This window comes from Ammodytes marinus (genome assembly GCF_949987685.1).
Source record: "Ammodytes marinus genome assembly, chromosome: 23".
Lineage (NCBI taxonomy): Eukaryota > Metazoa > Chordata > Actinopteri > Uranoscopiformes > Ammodytidae > Ammodytes > Ammodytes marinus.
In genome coordinates, this window is record NC_137227.1 from 9,823,759 (window position 1) to 9,837,137 (window position 13,379).

General features: G+C 39.8%; 3 protein-coding genes across 3 annotated transcripts; 1 reads left to right on the plus strand and 2 right to left on the minus strand.

Annotated features, from left to right (window-relative positions):
- Positions 1-529: 529 nt before the first annotated feature.
- Positions 530-2,145, minus strand: LOC307269561 (bolA-like protein 2). The gene is made up of 4 exons (XM_080052542.1): positions 2,067-2,145; positions 1,765-1,829; positions 1,296-1,393; positions 530-796 (listed from the first exon to the last, which is right to left on the minus strand). The coding sequence occupies exons 2-4, from the start codon at positions 1,825-1,827 to the stop codon at positions 697-699; spliced, it is 261 nt and encodes an 86-aa protein (XP_079908668.1). The 5' UTR covers positions 1,828-1,829; positions 2,067-2,145; the 3' UTR covers positions 530-696.
- Positions 2,146-2,514: 369 nt separating this feature from the next.
- Positions 2,515-6,906, plus strand: slx1b (SLX1 homolog B, structure-specific endonuclease subunit). Its single transcript, XM_080052582.1, has 5 exons — positions 2,515-2,916; positions 3,165-3,216; positions 3,981-4,313; positions 4,922-5,134; positions 6,626-6,906. The coding sequence occupies exons 1-5, from the start codon at positions 2,744-2,746 to the stop codon at positions 6,653-6,655; spliced, it is 801 nt and encodes a 266-aa protein (XP_079908708.1). The 5' UTR covers positions 2,515-2,743; the 3' UTR covers positions 6,656-6,906.
- Positions 6,907-7,173: 267 nt separating this feature from the next.
- LOC307269404 (membrane-spanning 4-domains subfamily A member 4A-like) lies at positions 7,174-12,650 on the minus strand. Its single transcript, XM_080052368.1, has 7 exons — positions 12,492-12,650; positions 12,094-12,215; positions 10,866-10,976; positions 9,674-9,727; positions 8,548-8,721; positions 8,288-8,410; positions 7,174-7,902 (listed from the first exon to the last, which is right to left on the minus strand). Exons 1-7 carry the CDS (start codon positions 12,496-12,498, stop codon positions 7,864-7,866), a joined length of 630 nt encoding a protein of 209 aa, XP_079908494.1. The 5' UTR covers positions 12,499-12,650; the 3' UTR covers positions 7,174-7,863.
- Between the last annotated feature and the right edge of the window lie 729 nt (positions 12,651-13,379).

Here is a 13,379-nt window from a genome sequence, read left to right on the forward strand (position 1 = left end):
TTTTCGCTTGATTAGAGACCTGTTCATCTGTTGTGAGAGGCTGTTAAATAGATATGATATAAACCCAGACACACATATGGACCCTTTGGTGATCTTTCACTGGACTAAAGCAAATGCTAGTGGTTCTTAGAGGCTGCACTTTGACTTTGTGAAAAGACATTTGAGGGTTAGCACTAAAGAGAGGAAATAGTCTCTTATCTGAACTCATAAAAATATAACTAAAAGGTGACTCAAGCTAAAAACTTTGGTGTCCTTAAAAAAATAATTGTGTCCAAGCTAAAACTTTGTTCTCCTTCATATGGTCTGCAGAGTTATTAGGTAGGATGTATGCTGCTTCTCCCTCTGGCTTTACTCCAGTTACTCTGGAATCCATTTCAAAATATGAATTCAACAGTGGAAAATAAAATTTGCCACAATTCCCTTCAAATTTAGCTAATATGTTACCCATTTTCACAGAACGTTCCCGACTTCAGATCTCAAAAATAAAATGACTTACAGGAACCAAACAACACAGACAAAATAAAGCATCCGAGTGTTTTATTGCAACCAGAATATTCCATTGCATTATTATCAATATTGCTTTGCATGATGAGGTAAGAGAGAGCAATTGTATTGTCTCTACAAATCAGAGATGTATAAGGCCTGTTTTATAGTAACATTTCAAATAGATGTGAGTGTTATATTATTACTTGTGTGTCATTGTGATTTCTGTTTCTCCCACTGTTCTGGGGTGAGGGTCTTCTGTTCAAAGGCGTGGATCGTTTTCAGCTCCTCAGCTAGGCACATATTCACCATCCTGTTAGAACACAACACACAGGCTTAGAGTGGGTACATGTACAGTAGTCAGATATCTTATTCAGTTTCTGAATGAGTTGATTTGCAAAAACTGAATGAGATCACATCACCTGGATTGATAATACTTTGTTTGGACGATTTAAAAAAAAAAAAGCAGTTATCGTTTTTTCTCTCCAAATGGACCCTTCAAATATGGGTCTTTAAGGCTTTGGGGTTTGTAGATTGCTGAATGGTTTGGATGGATGTACTGTTGCATCTTTGAGTATTTCAAACATAACTTTGTTCCAGGACATGATACATATTTTGGGAGAACTTATGAAGAATTTCCATTATAAAGGGTTTACAAGGTGATTTAATTGTTAGGAATTGTTGACATCATGAAATCACAGTACATTGCTTTGTATGTACTAGTAGTCATGGAACAATCAACAAAAAAACGTATATGAGTGCAAACCCCACTGCAAACATGCATTGTGTGATGTTGCCACGGTGTGTAATACCTGTGTCTCTGTAACAGTGGTTTGCCCTCAAACTGGGCCGACACCACCAGGACTTTGAAGCTGGCCGCACATCTGTTAGATGATGTATCTTCCACATCCTGGAGCAAACAAGACAAGAGTAACAGCCATCATGTTAGTTCCTTCCCGAGCTGCTAGCCTGCTACCACTATCTAGTTCTAGTATTTGTGAGTCCTAAAAGCATCAATACCAGAGAAGGTTAATGTTCAACCTCGTTCTATGTCTACCTTTGGCTGTTAGCATCATATATTGCATGGCTATACCAAACTCCACTCAGAAATCATTCAATTTAGTTGTGTTGTTGGCAACAGTGTCTGATATTCACAGCATATCAACTAAGGGGAATGTTTTGAATGGGCTTAGTATTGTGTGTATTTCACCACAGCACACACATACATGCATTCAGCTAGGATAACATATATGTTTGTAGTTATAATAGCCAGAAACCTACCACGTGCACTGCCTCGAGCTCCTTGATAAGTTTATCCCGGATGTGATCACCTGTTATCTCCATGTCTGCACGACCAAAACACACAATCTAACGTTAGTAAATCCGTTGTTGCACTAACGCTAGCAATTTTTTCTATAGATTGCTCTGTCAGCTCCCCGGGCCACAGACATGCTGACAGACACCGGAAGTAGTAATATAGCATCCCACATACTTAAAACGGACATACCTACTAAACGTACTATTGCAACACAGTTGGAGACTGAATTTTTAAATAGTTTATATATAGAAAAGTTTATAATTACCGAAAGGTGTGTATATTACAGTGGTTTAGCTAAATGCATTCACTGTGCTCGAATGAGTGGGCGTCCCTTGCTTTATAAGTGGCTAACGATGTGTCCAATGGATTTTCAGCAACGATAACTATGACCAATCGGTTGAATTGTTTACACACTATGGGCGGGACGTATTTTTTTAAAGCAGCGAATCATAATATTAGAGGTCCTAACAGAAAGACGAAGTAAATGTTGATAGTTTTTCATGTCGACCAAAATATGTATTTCGAATGAACTGAATTTAGGATGTAACGAGTTTTTTTGTATAATGTGAGTTATCTCTTATCCCTTTATCGGGACAAACTAAGTCATTTTAAAGCATATTTCATCAGGCTTTTATGTGGGCCACTAAAAAACACACATTTCTAATGTGAACGTTCTCCCATTTGTTGATAATCGGCTGTAGCTTACTTTGGGTGACAATATTTTAATCATCTGTAGCACTGCCTTGAGAATGGCATCATTACCTCAATTTAATCGTTTGAAATGTTATATATCATATTTTAGTTAATGACTTTACTAGCTAAGTTGTAAAATGGTCGGCTAACGTTATGCCTAAAGAGTTATAGCCAACGTTTACTCATGGATGCTCTATCCAACGGTAAAGTCATATTTTTATAATACCACAAGGGCTATTTTCTTGTACAATGGTAGTGGAGGTAGAAAGCTTCTACGGTGTGTACATGCTGTACTGCACCAACCCGAAATACAAAGGGCGTATTTACATCGGCTTTACCGTGAACCCCGAGCGCAGGATCGGTCAACACAACGCCGGGAGGCACAAAGGGGGGGCCAAGAGAACCAGTGGCAAAGGACCATGGTATGAACCACTGTTTACTGTTAACTGTACTACACGAGGTGTTACATCATTACTGAAAATCTAATCACATAGGGCAATCCAAGCACATAGGACTTTTAATTTGCACATTAGTTATAACTTGAATCCATTCTAGGATAACTAGGATAACGATCTATCTATCTATCTATCTATCTATCTATCTATCTATCTATCTATCTATCTATCTATCTATCTATCTATCTATCTATCCATCCATTTGTTCTTTTCAGGGAGATGGTCCTAATTATACATGGCTTTCCATATGATATTGCTGCCCTAAGGGTAAGTAGGACTATATTTGTTGTTGTTTTTACATGATTTGACAACATTCATTAGCTATGTTAATTAAGTTAAATAAATGGGACTATAATCCATGAGTATTTACCTGAAATGTCTGTTCATGTCAAGACTGTAAACACCAGGCTCGTCCTCTGGTGTGTGTTTCCCAACTAGTCTATAGTGATCAACAGAGTTATGGAGTGAGTTTTCGGTGGTCGAGAGGACAAAATCAAGGACACACACTTTTTAGCTAAGTAAATGGTATTCTGTGACTGCTAGAATATCATTTTACAACTTTAAAGTACTAATAAACGTCAAATAGATTCAGTTTCAGGTAAAGTACTCTCCTTTTGCCATACACCGTATTCATGTGTTTGGTGAAAAACCGGCAATTTTTTCAGGTTTTTAAATTTTCATATTGGTTTCTAAATCAATACCAATGGCTGCGAGGAACTTTCAGTTTGTGTTCATTCTAGTGGCCCCTTTGGACAAAAGCGGTGTTTTTCTACGACGACAGACAGCTGTTGTTCCTGGGTTAACTTTCCCCCTGATAAAGGTATTAAGAATGACTCAATAAAACAGCATTCTTTGCACTGATGGTCTCTTTTGCTGTTACATGTCATTTATGATCATCCGAAGAAAAATTAGACTGTTTCAGAAATATGAAAAAAAAAGTCCTTGTTGCTACTTTAAAAGCCCCTTTCAACACCTACATTTCTGAGTAGGCTTTGAAAGATTCTAACTATCATCACCATTGTATCTGTTAGTTTGAATGGGCGTGGCAGCACCCTCACTCCTCCAGGCGTCTCTCCCACGTGTCTCGGCGCTCCAGGAAAGAGTCCAGTCTGCAGTTCCACTGGCGCGTTGTCTCCAACATGCTGCGGGTGGCGCCGTGGAACAGGCTGCCTCTCACGGCCCGCTGGCTCAAACAGGAGTACAGGATGGACTTTGAGCCCAGTCTGCAGCCTCCGCTACACATCCCCATCGCCTTCGGGAGCGTGAGGGCCAAGAAGAAGAAGCAGCCGCTGAAGCCTGCAGAGAAAGAAGAAGAAGAAGAGGAGGAGACATCCAGGTGTTTCCTCTGTAAAAAGCTGGTCCAGGTATGGGTCTCTTTATGCATCAATGAGGATTTAGTTCTGATCTGTCTAAAGATACGATGATACTGTGGTCTTCTTCAAAGGAGTGGAGAGCAATGCAGTTGAGTTTTAAACTAAAGTTTTTGAATAACCTTTCACTATAGTGACCACTATTCGTGAAATGATTAATATTACCTTTGGTTCACAGTTAAAGTTTATTTAGCTTAACACCAGTTTGCTTCTTGTCAAAAATCAGAAAATATGTCCTCGCAATCCACTACCTACCTATCCATCCTGTGTGTACGCTGAAAATAAATCTAGTGTCAATACACAGCCTAGGCTCTGTAAACGGGTATGTTAACAAAGGGGGCCCACCATAGCTAGAAACATGCCCATTTACAGAGCCTAGGCTGTGGATTAACACTTGATTTTTTTTTATACAGACAGGTAAATGGATCATTAGGAGATATTCACTGACTTTGACAACAAGTCTTTGCCAAAATTACTAGATCCAATTTTAACCTTGATTTCAGTACAATGCAATGCTTCTCACTCGAGTCACTACCATCTTAGTAGTCAGTAAGTTACAGTAGTTGTAGGCCATCAATCTTTTGTCTTTGCTTTATGGTCAGGTGTCTGCCAAGCTTAGTTGTTTCCACCCGTCGTGTGGAATGAGCGGTCATGTGATCTGCCTTGCCAAACACTTCCTGAGGTCTGAGTCGTCCCAGCTGCTGCCGGTGGAGGGAGAGTGTCCGGCCTGCAGGCGCTCTGTCCTGTGGGGGAGTCTCATCCGACACAAACACGGCTGCTTTGGAGACCTGGAGGAGGACACACCTGCAGCACTGGTCAGTCACTAGACAATAGAGGATATACAAATATGTTTTATTGTTAATATCTATACCAAATATGACCAGTCTGTGTCCTGAATCTGTCCTACTTTATACACATTGTAAATAAGAAATTCCGCTAGAGGTAGGAGTCAGCGATTCTGGAGAACGCTTGTTTGTTCTGGAGAATCCAGTGTTAATACACAGCCTAGGCCCTGTAAACGGACATGTTGCTAGCTTGCCTATTGTTTACATACCAGTTTACAGAGCATAGGCTGTGTATTAACTAGTGGTGGGCCGTTATCGGCGTTAACGTGCTGCGTTAACGCAAGACTCTTATCGGCGATAAAAAAAATATCGCCGTTAATCTCTTATTCCACCTCCTGTTCGGCTCAGGGAGCCAGTCATTTGTACAGTTCAGCTTAGACTCGGCCGTAATGCTGCTGCACACGCACACACACACACACACACACACACACACACACGCACACACACACGCACACACACACACACTCACACACACAGACACACACGCTGCATGTCAGAGACGAGGGGCGAAGCTTCTCTCACACACCCGCCGCTCTCTCTCTCTCCATCACTTGCCCACACAATCGGGTATTGGAACGCAGGGTGGGTGTGTGTGGCCACCGGTCGCCACGTGACTATAAGTTTCCAAGTTTTAAACACTTCTATCTCTTCAACGTCAACGTCACCGTACCCGAATCCTAAATATCCCCATAGCAGACGCTATATTTCATCGGGGGGAAAACTTTGTTTTGCGCCACAGTTCGACTCGGCCGTAATGCTGCTGCACACACACACACAGACACAGACACAGGCACACACACACGCTGCATGGCAGAGACGAGGGGCGCTACCAAAAAGACGAGAGGAGCGGTTGGAGCAGTTGGAGAGTTTAGAGACACATGCGCGCACATTTATTTACATAAAATCGCAATCGCAGTCACTTGTGCAGTTATGTAAAATGTTTCACTAAGGAAAATGACAGAAAAAGTAACGCACAGTGACTTTGATGAGCAACTTCAATCTGATTACTGGTTTGGAGATAGTAACGCGTTAGATTACTCGTTACTGAAAAAAGAGGTCCGATGCCGGTAACGCGTTACTATGTAACATCTTGTTGAACATTATTTATTTTCATCACCAATTATCATAGTAGAACAGCTTCCTCAAGCAGTTTGTGATGCATGTTGGAAACAGGAGATGAGCCCCTGGTCTGATGCGCCACCTGGCTTGAGAAACACGTTCTCAAAGACTTACTTTGAGTCATTATTTAGGGAGCACACACATATTATGAATGAATTCAAATGAGACATTTTAATCTAGATTAATCTAGATTAATTCCAAAATTAATCTAGATTAATCTAGATTAAAAAAATTAATCTATGCCCACCTCTAGTATTAACACTTTTTTTTGCTGTGCAGGACATAGCAAAATATTAGATATGAATGTGGTTTCTGCTTCACTAATCTCTTTCTCTCCAACAGAGCCACTGGGCGGATGAGCTGCAGACGTGAGGAAGTGGAGCCTGCAAAGATCAACTTGCATTTTCTTTTGAATGAACTGTGGTGCCACATGACACTGTCATAGAAAACAATGTAGATTATCTGTAATAGAATATCCTTTTTTTAACATGGCAGGGATAGGCAGTAAATTTATAAACGCTCTATATTAAATGTGCACACGTCCAAAATCTCTCCACAATCCTGCACTGGCTGTGTCCCATTTCTTCTTAAATTCTGATCATGAAGTATATTTTTAACCTTAAGGATCTGTGGGTTAATGGCTTAAATATGTGTAGAGTAAAAATATTTTAAATGCATTGTGTGACAAATAAAATATTTTTTTGTACAATGTGATGCATCACTTTCTGTTCAAAAATACCTTATTAAAACTGTAATACTACTGCATTAATAAAATGCTGCATTATAGTTAGCTTTTCCAGTTCCAGGGTCCTGGTCTTGTTCATGTAAGGTGAAATGGTTATGGTGGAACAGTGTATGGAAAAAGGGTTGAATAATAACGGGACGTGTCTACCTTCGTAAGTTTTATTTTCCCTCTGATGTTCCTAAGTATATGTCAGCGGGACAAAAAAGTTCATACGTTCAAATTTATAAACAATAAAATGTATCATTCATCCATTCAATCCCCTCAGGCGTTGTGTTGGTGCATATTTACTTGGTTTAGATGACCAGTAGTTTACAGTAGCTAATGTTAGCAAACTTTGGATATATATTGCTGTGTAACTGAACCGAAGTTATGCTACTGTTACACTACATTCTAACATTTACTGTTATCCTGCAATAACCGCATGAGGCCAAATGGTCAGCAAAAGGGACTTGCTATAAAGGCACTTTAATGTCTTTCTATACATATTTCAGGTGTTAAATGATAACACAGTCTATGGTTAAAGTTAGCATTGATGATGGATAACATCTAAAAAAACCTATAAAAAAATATATGGTAAAATGAAAAATGTGTATGAGGACCTTCACTGACTTTGTTTAATACATTTTAGGTATAGTGCAACAAGCTGCAAACAAAATTGAACATATTGTCAGCTCATAAAGTTGAATAAATGTCACGATATGCGACCCCTTTCACATTACACATGGTCACAGTTTTGATCGGTTTGGATCCACAGTTGATATACAAAATATTGATTCATGCAGTTGTTAGTTTGCAAAATTCATCTTGTCTCCTGCGTTTGGTCCACTCTGTCTCTTCACTCTTGGACAATGGGGGCTTCTATAGTGAGCACTGCCTGAGAGGGACACAAAACAAGGAAAATGGTACAATTTTCTTCTATGCTTGCTAGATAGTCAAAGGCGCTTCGAGGAACTTTCAGTTTGTGTTAATTCTTGCATCCCCTTTGGAGAAAGGCGGTAGTTTTTTTACTGTGCCAGCTGTTTTCCCTGGGTCAGCGTCCCCATGACAAAGGAAAAATAAAAGATATCTTTGCGCTGATGGTTTGTTTGCTGTTACATGTCATTTTTTATCATCAGATGAAAAATGATTTAAGATTTTTTTTTAAAGTTCCTCGTAGCACCTTTAAGCATCAGTAGTCCAAACTTGGTTACTTGATTTGTGAAACTAAAGTCAATCTTTGCAGCTGTATTTCTACTGTTTAAGGCCAGTGTTCTGCTCACCATTTTGGGTCCAGGGCCGCAGCAGTTGACCACCTTGCAGCAGTAGGCTGCCAGAGTGACGGAGATGGCTAGCAGAGCAACCTGGATGAGAATAATCTCAGCGTAGAAGTGGGACCGAGTGCTCTGCAAGTGGGAGAGGAATTTGCAGAGGTCATATATACATTGTGGTTATTTTAACCCACTCACTAAACAACATTACACTTTCATTATTAATCTTATTCGACTCTGTTGAATGAAAATATGAAACCGTTATTGCGCACCTCAATTTGATGACAGGTGGCGCCATAGTGCAATGTGAAGTTGTCATCGTATCTGCTATAGTATCTATAGCTATAGCAGGGGGAGGTATAGTCATCCATTCTAAAGCTACTGAAAATAAGGTTGAAGATGGAGGCGCCAGAGGCAACAATCTGCATCCCTAAACAGGCCTTCAGCTGACACACACACACACACACACACACACACACACACACACACACACACACACACACACACACACAGGAGAAAAACAGAATTTAAAAAAATATGCATTGTCCTTTGAAAAGATTCTTGAGTAATTAGTACTATAAGACAATTTTACGAATTGGTAAAACAAGAAAATAGGAAAAGGACTGGAAATTTAAAAGTCAGCGAATCTGAGAACAGTTGTTGTCCTAATTAATTTGTCAAAATCAGTGATTATCTCTGAAAGATCCGCTACTTGTCTGTAATGTGTGTGCGCTGGGAAACAAAATCTAGTATTAATACTACAGTGTAGGCTCTGTAAACTAGTATGTAAACAAAGGGTATGTAAACAAAGGAGGCACACCGTAGCTAGCAACATGCCCATATGGTGGTCATTGCCAACCCCGGCCGACCTATCAATCAATCATTCAAAATGTATTATAGCCCAAGTTCACAAACAAAAAGGACTGTACAACAAGATAAGTAAAATACAAATAGCATAAAAAAAACACAACAAACGACATAAAAACAAGAGAAATTACTTAATTGAAAGCGTTAAGAACTATGAAAGAAATATGACATAAATGTTTCAAGACGTGCGAGTGTTTTTGAAAGTAAACTTCTCTTCCCTGTTCCTTCATCAAAAGGTCCTGCTCTGTTACTGCTTGTATTTGCTCCTTTCTGCTCCCTGTCACCCGAGCAACACAGCTGAATCCGATCCATTGACGTCCATTGAGTTGGTCAGTGGACACCATTCAGCCTTGTCCAGGGACTTATTAGACTCATCTTATATAGGAAGTGGCAGAGGCTGAGAGAGCACTTCTCTTTTTCTGGCCGTCCAATTGTGCAACATAGTCATGACTTCTCTTTTGCTAGTTTCTGTTTGCTGTTCTGAGGTCAGTATGCCTGGATCTGTATTTGGTAGTGGCATAGGTCACTCACCGTGGGCAGGTGGAGGTTCTGTGCCGCAACAGCCACACACCCAGCTATCAGCACCTGAGAAGAGGATGCAGATCACAACATCAAAACAAACCGCAGCATAACGGCTAAGTTTGGAAGTTTAAAAAAAAACTCCATTGGCCAGACATTCCTTCTCAATCAAGGGAGCTAAAGCATGGAATGAGCTGCCCAAATTAGCTAAGAGTAATACAAAATCATTGGCTATTTTTAAACAGAAAACATTTTTAACTGAAAGTCAGACTTGAACACGTATAGGGACAGGAAAGCATAGGGGGATGGTACAGGAATATTCCTGGTAAAATTAAAGTTAATAAAATACAGGTGTATGATTTTTTTTCTTAATTAATATGTATGTGCTTGTATGTTTTTTTTTATGTGGCTATGTTTTATATGTGTATTTTGATGATTGTTTAAACCGCCCTTCTCCTTCGTGATGCTGTACACTGGAGATTTGTTTTATAAGTGTCTATGTAATAGCAGCTGTCCCTATCAAATAAACATTAAAATTAAAATACATTTCACCTGTTTCAGCAGACCAAGCTGGAGAATGCATGCTGTGGGCAATATGCACATTCCAGCAGGAAACAAGAGCATAATAGATGAAGCAGCCTTACTTATAACTATGACAGCAAATGGACATTGTTGAGTAAAAATAACAACAAACAATGACCCTCTAACCACTTTGACTGGTTGGATCAAAAGCTTTGTTTGATGGTGTATTCTTATTCAAACTGGTCCGATATGATCAGTGAGTGAGTAACCTCTGTACGCGTGTCACAGCATTAGGCTTACCTGACAGAAAGCCTAGTAACATGTAACATCTGTTGCATCATGGGAAATGTGGAAAGCAATGTTTATTGAGTTTGACCCAAATTAAATACTCAAAGTTGGCCTCTGCTGCTTTGTTTTCGATCATTCTATTTAAATTCTGTCCCTCCATCTTTATGGATGTATAACACTTAATTACTGGACTGCCCCTTTAAATACCTATGTACACCAATGAATAAAAAATTATATGCTTTTCAATTTGCAACATTGACTCCAATGACCTACACAGGCAATATAACCAGCGCTATTGAAGGGCTAAGTATAAACACTATTTTATTGTCTAATATGCATTTTCACATTACCCCATGCTATTTTGTATCTATTGTTGGTTTGTCCATGTGCTTACCAATACAGATGCAATGAAGAAAAAGATGTCATACTCCCAGTTATTGATGCCTTTGGCCACCAACACACTCACACTGATGATCTGGTACGAACACAGGCAAATCTGGGTGATCTGGGACAGCGGACAGATGCTTTATATTAGTGCAAAACTCAAAACTCCAGGTAAATATATTCTTTAACACACACACACACACACACACACACACACACACACACACACACACACACACACACACACACACACACACACACACACACACACACAGGGCCGCCTTAATGCACGGGCTTACCTGGGCTGAAGCCCCAGGGCCTACAAGGATCAATTTTTTTTTTTTTTTTTTTTTTTTTTACTGTCTCAATATAGGCCCCTGATCTAAGAAGGCCCCGCACATTGTCATTTAAATAAATTATTGACTGGCTCATGATGGGCCCCTGATCTTAGGGGGGCGTAGAGAGATCAGGGGCCCATCATGAACCAGTAAAGAAAAAGGAAAAAAAATCACATTATTTTTGGCCTACGAAGATCAAGGGGCCTATCATTCACCAGTACATTTTTGTTATTTTTGTTTAAATAACATTGTTCGGGGCAACGCAGATCAAGGGCCTATATTGAGATGAGCCATTAAAAACAAAATGAAGAATTCAAAGAGAGAAGTAGCTTTGGGATAAGGGATTATAAAAAAAAAATTGGAATGCTGACTGACTGGATTTTTTAAACCTGTATATTTTTGTTTCTGCTTTTTGGTATTTCTGTGTCTCCAAATGATTTCAGAAAATAGCTCACAAAGGACACAGTTGATTTAGCCTTAGTTTTCTTCTCAAAGTGCACCAGATTGATGCATTTTACTTTAAAAGGTTCAAATTTTTCTTCCGGGGGGGCATGCCCACGGAACCCCCTAAAAGGTCCTGGGACCCCACCGCTGTCTCTTCAATAACTTGGAAAAACACTGTAACCAACCATGTGAGTTTGGTTATTAAAAGTCATTAGACCAGGAGGGGGTTTAAGTACATGTTACCTTAAGTGATTTTGTATTTCATCAATAGAGATATTGTGGTGTAGACTAACATGGCTTTAACGCATCTGTATTGTAAGACCGCCGCCCGGGGGGGCCTACAAAACCTCTCAGCCCCAGGGTCTAGTGGCAGGTAAAAGCAGCCCTGCACACACACACACACACACACACACACACACACACACACACACACACACACACACACAGCTAGCCTACCCCCAGAGCTTTAGGCTCAGCCTCCAGGTATTTCTCTTTCCTCTTCTCGTTTCTCTGAAAACTGAGTTGGACCAGCGGGCTCTGAGCTGGGCTGATGCCTTCCTCCGCCACTGACCCTTCATCTTCAAACGGGAAAAATGTATTGTTAATGTCACTGCGCGTTATGCACAAGGCTAACGTTTAGCATGAAGTTGCTCCACATTAAAAGAGAAGTGCACTGCAAACCGCTGCAAACTCGTGTGCAGCGGAAGTACATTTCTAGAATCTCAAGCAGAAGAACAGAACACAACATCTGGATTTCATCAATCTGGATTAACTGCACGGATCTTTCTGCGCACGTCCCTCATTGTTTACGAAGATTTGGAATAGTGTAGCCTATAAAGACAGCGTCTATTTACCTTCCATGGTCACAATCAGTCCGTTAAAACTTCACAAAAAGACGTCTTCCACTTTTTCTACTTTGTCGAGTGATCCCAGTCTGCAGATCGGAAGTTTTGCAACAAGTATTTTGTGGATCATAGTGGGCTATCGAGTCCCGCCCCGCGCCTGTCACTGCGACATGCTCTGCTTCTGTCTATTTCCTCTCGGTCATCATATGCGCAGACTGAATACGGGATGGGGATTGGCTCCTATTTATTTACTATATTTTAATTGTATTTATTGTTTTTAATTTATTTTATTTAGCCTAGCTTTCTACCAATAATCAGGAATCAAGAATCAGCTTTAATTTGTCATTGCACATGTTACAGAACAGCGATACTCTGTTTACAGTTATACCCCGCCAAGAGACATTTTGGGCCGATTTCGCAGACATGGATTAAGCCTAGTTCTGGACTAAATTGTACTTTCAATGGACAATCTCCATTCAAAATTCCATTTAGTCCAGGACTAGGCTTAATCCATGTCTGTGAAACTGGCCCATAGAGTGACAGTAACCAATACATGGGTGACAGGAGGGATAAACTGAAGAGTCGTCAAGCGTGCGCTATGTGTGAAATTCATTTGATATAGCCTAAATATTTGTATGTTTATTTATTTCAGATGTATTTAGCCTATGTATAATGTGTTGTCTTTATGTTTGTAGGCATATAATTCCTTTTTTAAATACATTATTACTATTTTCTGATTCTAATGTTTCCTATGCACCTTTATAATGACCTCTGATAAACAACAAGTGATTAAAGCCTAGGCTACTGGACTTTATAAATGTATATTGATGCCTAAATTGTGAACGAAACCTTGTAAACAAATATGTTGCAACAAAAAATAAATAAAGAAGGATGGGG